This window comes from Chinchilla lanigera, unplaced genomic scaffold (assembly GCF_000276665.1).
Source record: "Chinchilla lanigera isolate Chin_1 unplaced genomic scaffold, ChiLan1.0 scaffold00762, whole genome shotgun sequence".
Lineage (NCBI taxonomy): Eukaryota > Metazoa > Chordata > Mammalia > Rodentia > Chinchillidae > Chinchilla > Chinchilla lanigera.
In genome coordinates, this window is record NW_004956163.1 from 1 (window position 1) to 7,147 (window position 7,147).

At 57.8% G+C, this 7,147-nt stretch overlaps 1 protein-coding gene across 3 annotated transcripts; it reads right to left on the reverse strand.

The window, feature by feature from the left end:
* Window positions 1–1,089: 1,089 nt before the first annotated feature.
* Cd164l2 (CD164 sialomucin-like 2) lies at window positions 1,090–5,032 on the reverse strand. 3 transcript variants are annotated; one of them, XM_005415173.2, is made up of 6 exons: window positions 4,841–5,030; window positions 4,320–4,487; window positions 4,152–4,223; window positions 3,535–3,579; window positions 1,841–1,985; window positions 1,090–1,230 (listed from the first exon to the last, which is right to left on the reverse strand). In XM_005415173.2, exons 1-6 carry the CDS (start codon window positions 4,926–4,928, stop codon window positions 1,227–1,229), a joined length of 522 nt encoding a protein of 173 aa, XP_005415230.1. In that variant the 5' UTR covers window positions 4,929–5,030; the 3' UTR covers window positions 1,090–1,226. The 3 variants fall into 3 exon arrangements, with proteins under 3 accessions (XP_005415230.1, XP_013365676.1, XP_005415231.1); XM_013510222.1 differs by lacking the exon at window positions 1,090–1,230 and adding an exon at window positions 1,239–1,726 and having other exon boundaries at window positions 4,841–5,032; XM_005415174.2 differs by lacking the exon at window positions 1,090–1,230 and having other exon boundaries at window positions 1,837–1,985; window positions 4,841–5,031.
* Window positions 5,033–7,147: the final 2,115 nt, after the last annotated feature.

Genomic DNA, 7,147 nt, shown 5'->3' on the forward strand with positions numbered 1-7,147 from the left:
AAATCTCCAGTATCACAAAATATAAACACTTGGCAAAGCGACGAGGCAAGGCGGGATGGGAACAGGAGTAGAACCAAGGGGCTGGAGAGGTGCTGGGGGTGACAGCACGGGAGGCAGAGGCCTGAGGGCGTGGGCAGGCAAGGCCTCTGTGATGCCATGGAATTGTCTCTGGACCCCATACAGGGTCCCTTAGCAACCTCTAGCTGCAGCCAGAGATGTCCAAGGGAGGCCAGCAGCAGCAGCTACACACAGGCTGCACAACCCAAAGGGTGTCAGGGGCTTGGAGTAAAGCAAACGGCACCTGCCCTTTTCCAAACCCTCCCCACATCCCACTGAAACAGGGACTCATCCCCACTTTACAGATGAGGATGCTGAGGCCCAGGTCTGCGACATAACTTGTTTGAGTTGAACCAGAACAGTCGGGCTCCCTCAGCTGGCCTCTCAACCCTGACTCTCCCTTGCCACTTACTGGTACAGCTGGGATTGAAGGAGCAGAGGGAAGACCCAGCTCTGTCCCTGGCTGCCAGTAAGTGCCCAAGCACTAGGGTGTTAGTAGTCAGGATGACTTCTTTTTCGTTTGTTTGTTTGTTTGTTTTTTGAGACAGGGTCTTGTGGTATAGTTCAGGCTGCCCCTGAACTAACTATATAGCCCAGGCTGGCCTCGAACTTGCGGCAGTCCTCCTGCCTCAGCCTCCTGGGTGCTGAGATTATAGGCATTCGCCACAATGCCTGGCTAATTGGGATGGTGAAGGACTTTCCAGGGAGGCCTGAGCGATCAATGCCAGAAATGGGGTCTCTCTACCTTGGCACAGGGACAGAGACAGAACAGGGAGCTGGAAAACCCTGAGATGCCTCCAGAAGCGGGTACTGAGGTTCTGTGCTCCAGAGCCAGAAAAGCTGTGTGACCTTGAACTCATATACTTACCTTTCTGAGTCCCAGTCTCTACCTCCCTGGAGAGGGACAGGGCAGGAGTCAAAAGGAATTATAAAAATTTCTCAAAGAGCAACAGTCCTAGGCAGAATTCCTGGGAACGCCAGCTGTCCCCTCAGCCCAGTCCACACACCCAGCCCAAGACACAGGACAGGAAGTGAAACACTGGAAACAGTTCCTTTATTTGGGGGCAGAGCCTGGCTCGTTGGTGGGTAGAGGCGGCGCAGACGCCAGGCAACAGACCAGGTGCACAGCAGGGTCGATGGACGAGCCCCGACGTGGGTGAGGGATGCCCTCAGCTGCAGGTGCCAGGCCCAGGAGGAGGGGGTGTCAGGCATCAGATGCTGAGCCCCTCAGTGCCCACAGGGGCCAGACCCTGAGGGCCAAAGTCTCTCCCACCCTTGTTCCCACAGGAGGGCAGCCTCTGTGCCCTCCTGCCCCCAGCGTAGAGTCCAGGCCCAAGGGAGTCAGATACTGTGGAGGCCACCCAGAGAGGATACATAGGGCGGTGAGCCAGTCTCAGCCAGGGGAGGGCCCCCACCCCCAGAGAGCAGGCGCAGCTGGCAGAGCCCGCACTTTCATTAACCTGCTCCCCCCCACGGCACACGGCCCGCACAGCCGCCCTCTCCACAGAAGTCACACAGCGCACACAGCCAGGCTCCCGCCCACGGCCCGATGGGCCGAAGACTCGCCTGGGCCATCACCTACTGGTTCTCCTCCCTGCTGGCAGCGTGAGGGAGAAAAAACACAGGGGTTCAGCTGGGCCCAGCCAACATCTGGCAGAAAGAGCCCCACCTGAGGTAAAAAGGGGTGTGGCTCACATGGGGGACACTGGCAGGGAGTCGGTGCCCTAGAGCTGTCCCGGGAGCGGGGAGTGAGCTGGAACGGCCCTGGCGGCCGGATACTCACAGTGTCTGATACGTGCTGTCCTTGGCCTTGAGGAAGCGCAGCACAAAGAAGGCCAGTGCCTGCAGGCTCAGCACCAGCACGACGCCCCCAATGAAGCTGGCACCATCGAAGCCGGGGCTGTGCGCTTCAGGAACTTCGGGGCTCCCTGCGGGGTGAGGCAGGGTGGGGGTCACAGCAGGGACCAGAGTCCCAGCCCACATCTGGTGCAGGACACTCTGAGGTCCTCGTCCTTACTACGGGGCTAGAACATCAGGTGTGGAAGGCCAGCTTGGCCCAGCAGGCAGAGGGGAAGGGAGGGGTATGTCCAGGCTGGCCATGCTCCTGAGCTTCTTAGTGGCTTTACGCCTCGCACACCCTCTCTGGGCCTCTTGATCATATGGGCCCAGTAGGTGGGTGGGACCAAATAGCAACCAAGCCGCCCTCCAGCCTCCATCTCTCCCTAGCCCAAAAGGGTGAGGATGGGGTTGGCACTCAGGTGCCCAGAGCCCCCTGGCCACAGGGCCTTTCAGCTGAGGGGCTCAGGGCGCAGTGCTGCCCGATGTACATGATGAGCTCCATTTTCAGGACTCCTGAAAGTAAGGAGGCGGAAGGGAAGGGGGAGGCCCAGGGCCGATACGCTACACAGTGGGTAGCTGGAGAGTAGGCGATGGGCCCGACTTGGCTGAAATGGCCTCACAGGTAGGTCGGACAGAGGTGGACTCACCCAGGCTCCCTGGACCCTTTCCTCTGGTGTTCAGAGGATAGAGACTTAGGGCTACAGTTGCCAGGCAGGGTCTGTGTGGCCCCAAGCTGTGCCACGGTACCTATCAACTCCCACCAGGGATTCGGTTTCAGACCCTTGGCCAGGTGCCCAGCGCAGGGCGGGCTGTGGGCGGATGATCATCCTGGGATAGTAGACAGAAGCCCAGCCGGGAGCAGAGTCCGCTTCCCAGGGGGTGTGGGCGGTGGATGCAGGAATGAGAATAGGAGGGGCAAAGGGTGGCCTCAGCTACAGCTCAGGGAGCCCCAGAGAAGGACACTGGAGAGGAGGAGCAGAAAAGGAAGAAATGAACCACACTCTGCAGATCTGGGGCTCCGGCCGCGGCAACCATCAATAATTCAGCCTCTGAGATCAGTTTCTGGCTTTAATTAACCAAAAGCCTCTTCAGCTATCCTGGCCAAGTCTGGTGACCTAAGGCCCCTGAGGGGCAGTGGGAACAGAAGGGAAGGGTCCTTGCCCTGCTTGGCTGGGGATCTGCCTGGGACCCCCTGCGCCTGCGGGTTGCAGTAAGTGGTCACTCAGGACATCTCATTAGCAGCCAGAGCCGCAGATCCCCAGCTCCTGAGAGGTCGCCCTGACTCCCCACCACAGGTGAGGGACAGGAGGGATGGGAACCACCATGTTGGTCGCCTTCAATGCACTAGACACAGAATCGGGTCTTACACAGCAGAAGGAGACCAAGTGGGCCTGGAGGCGGGAAAGGGTGGCACAGACCCCAGGTACCAGACTGGGTGCCCAGCAGCAGCTCATAAAAGAATAAGATTTCCAGGGAATTTTTTAAAAATCATAAAATCATCAGGACTGTAGGAATTATCCAAGCCATTTTACGGATGTGGAAACAGATAAGTCAGGAGGCTGAGGCCACTGAACACGTCAATGCCTGAGCTCAGCTCAGTTCCCTACTCCGCCCCCTATGTCCCCAGGGAGCACCCACCTGTTGTGACTGTCTTCGGCTCATAGGTGGGGTGGTGGTGGGCAGCTGAGGAGACAGAATCCACAATAAAACAACCCTCCCGATCCCTGGCTGCCGGCAAGACCACAGCCCCAGCCAGCAGCTGGACTCTGATTCAGATTTGGCCCTGGTCCAGCTCCAGACACCCCACATATTTTGAAGCCTCATAGATGTGCCCTATCTCAATCTCTACCTACAAGGCTCATCTCTGGTGCCACCTCCTCCGGGAAGCCCCGCTCCGTTCCTTTCTGAACTTCCAAATTGGGCCTGGAATATAGCTCAGCAGTACAAGCACCTGCCTGGCAACTGCAAGGTCCTGAGTTCGATTCCCGGTACCAAAAAAAAAAAAAAAAAGAACTTCCAAAGCCCTGGCTATGCCTTCTAACAGAACCGTTAATGCTCCCTTCCCTTCTGCACCCCTGGACCCATTTACAGATGAGGAAATAGGCCAGAGAAGGGAAGCGACTACTCCACAAGCTAAAGGCAGAACTGAAATTGGACCCAGGTGTTTGTGGGCACAGCTCACTCCCCAGGAGAGGCTTGGGGAGACCTCAGCCCCCACCCTCCGCTTTGGCTTAGGCCAGTAGCAGCTCCCTTACCGGGACAGGACTCTGAGCGATTGTAGACAGAGCAACCCTCCTTGGCCACCTCCGCATGGGCCACACAGTGTCCTGAGGGAAGAAGTTGGAGGGCAGTGGTCTGGGGAGAAGCCAAGGCCTGGGGTCCGGGGCTGGGGGCGCCGAGCTTGGGGAGGCCAAACTCCATACCTGGCTCCTCCGGCTGACACTGCTGCCACACACAGCCTGAGCGGTTGTGTGCTCCGTCCCCTTCCACACACCGCTCACAGGGCTCCAGTTGTTTGCAGCCCCCTCGGACAGCGGGCCAGATGTTCAGGCGGATCAAGGCTCCCCGCCCAAAGCCTCGAGCTCCTTTACCTGGGAGTGGGGCGGGAATGGGAGGGGAGCAGCTCCCACGACTGTGGCTGTCATCCCTCTGCACACACCTGGCGCGTCCACAAGCCCAGGATCGCGCTCGCCTAGCCTCCCCCACATTCCCTGAGTCTCCCTTTGCATACACCTGGGGCCCCCGGCCTCCAGATACACCTGAAGCTCCCTGACCCTCCACACCTGGAGTATATATGCATGCACACAGCGGAGCCTCATTCTCCCCCCTGGAGCCCTGCCCCTGTCTGGAAGGTCCCCTCCCCGCAAGCCTAGACTGCTCTCGGGAGGTGGCTGGGTGAGGGGCCTGCTCCACCTGTCCCTGCCCGGCCCCTGCCGCGCATTACCAGCCGCCGCGAGCTGGGCACACAGGAGGAGGCAGCAGCAGCCGCCACAGAGCGCAGCCCGCACGGCGCGGGGTCTCGGCGCGGCCATGGACGCGGGGCGAGGGCTGGGGGCCGGCGGACAGCTGATGTGCTGCGTCCGTTCTGGACTCGCTCGCTGGAGCTGGTGTGGGAGTGAGACCTGGGCAACTGGGGCGTGGCCAGTCGGGGGCGTGGCCAATGGGAAAGCCAGGTGGGGCCGGGAGGAGCCAATACGGGCGTGACCGGTCAAAGGTGTGGTCGCAGCCCGCTGTCTGGGCGGGGCTTGAACAAAAGGGGCGGGGTCCAGAACTAACCGGTGGCTCACTGGGTGCCTCCACCCACAACTTCTGAAAACGGCACTAGCGGCTGTTTCCATCCCTGCTCTACAGCTGAGGAAACCGAGGCTTAGAAAAGGTGAGTGCCCAGACCGAGGTCACAGTGGCAAAATCGGTATTTGAAGTGACGTCACTTTTTTGCCTTCAGGGCTTGGCTCAGGACCGGATTTGTAGGGTCTTTCCCAGCCGACCCTACGAAGGCTGCAACAGGCCTCAGCTGCCTCTCAGCTCGGTTGTCCAGGCCCAGCTCCGGCGTTCCCTGCCTTCCAGCCCTTGTATCCTTCTCCCTTCTACCCCTCAGCCCACCACATCCTCCGGGCAACCGTGGGTCACACCCGTACTAGGTCAGGTGGGATTTCTGAAGCCTTCCCCACGGTGTCCTCTCCTGCCTGGCACCGCCTTACCTTTCTTCTTCTCTCTTCTCAGCCACTTGTCAGCTTTCTTAGGGGGAATCTTTTCCCTTTCCCTCCTCCTCCCCCTCCCTCTCCAGCCCCCTCTTAACTGATGGTGGCCCAGTTTAGTCCTGAGCCCTAGTCCACACACTTCCTAGGGGGACATCTTGGGCATTTCTCTGCCATCAGTCCCCATTTAAAAGCCAAGAAAAGCGGGGAGCTGTGGCACATGCCTATAATCCCAGCACTGAGGGAGGCTAAAGCAGGAGGATTGAAATTTCTGACTCCTGTCTCAAAATAAAGGGCTCCGGGTAGCTCAGTAGTAGAGCACCCCTGGATTCTGTCCACAGTTAAAACAAAAAATCCCAAATCTCTCATCTCCATCCCCAGTCTAGTTCAGCTTCCCAGCTACCACACCTGTAACTAACCACACGTAGCTAATAACCACTGGCCCCTTATTACTGAGAGAATACACATTTTACTAAGAGCTTTTTTGTTGTTTTTTTGTTTTTTTGTTTGTTTGTTTGTTTTGTTTTGTTTTGTTTTTCCGGTACCGGGAACTGAACTCACGACCTTGCGCTTGCCAGGCAGGCACTTTGCCGCTGAGCTAAATCCCCAGCCCCACTAAGAGCTTTTATTTGGCAGCTTCTACTCCACTCTCCACAACTACCCCCTAGGCACGATTTGTGTCACTCCCAATTTGCAGGCTGCTCAGGGGCACAGTTCTGCCCTGTGCCGTCCCTCCCCTGGCTCCCTGTACCCTGGGCACCTCCACTTGAGTGCCTGCAGACCCCTGCAACCACCTGGTCCTTTTTCCCCATCCAGGGAGGCCCCCGTTATCCACCCCATCACTCAGGCTGGAAACCATAGGACTGTCACCACCTATAACTGTCTCAGCCTCCAGATTCAAATCCTGTCCAGCCTCCTGGGTCCCGAACACTTGTCATCCTTCTCCTCCTTGGCCCAGCTCACTGCCTCACTCCCCAGGTCCCTCCCCAAGCTGGGCCCCCAGCGCAGGGCTCTCCTGAGACTGCATTTAACCACCTTCTCCCAGTTAACAATTCCCCAGCAATGGCTTGGCCTCCGCAACCTTTCATTCCTGGCTCTACAAGTCTTGTTAGCCTTTCTTAGGCCCTCCCTATCCCCTTCTTTCTGCAGCACCCCCCCACACTTGCCTTCATCCTAGCTCCTCTCTCCTGGGGAGCTGCCTCCGTCCCTGACCCTATCTGCCTGGCCAACTGATCCTTCAAGCCATCCCAAGAATGATCTTGGAAAAAATAAGTCAGATCACACCAGCCACCCGCCTAAGCCCTTCAACACCTATCTCACAGCTTTCTCCAGCCCACAGGGATCTCCTATTGTGACCCCTCTGGCTCAACTTTCTCCCCCTGTGCAACAAAGTGGGTTCCTTTGCTCATTTAGCCTCCCCTCTGCTCCTTGAAACTCTTCTGTTCTCTCAAGTGACTCACTCCATGACCTCCCTTACCTAAAAGAGATCTGGTTATTCTACATCACAGCACCTGCTCTTCCCTTTTTTTTTTTTTTTTTTTTTTTTTTTTTTT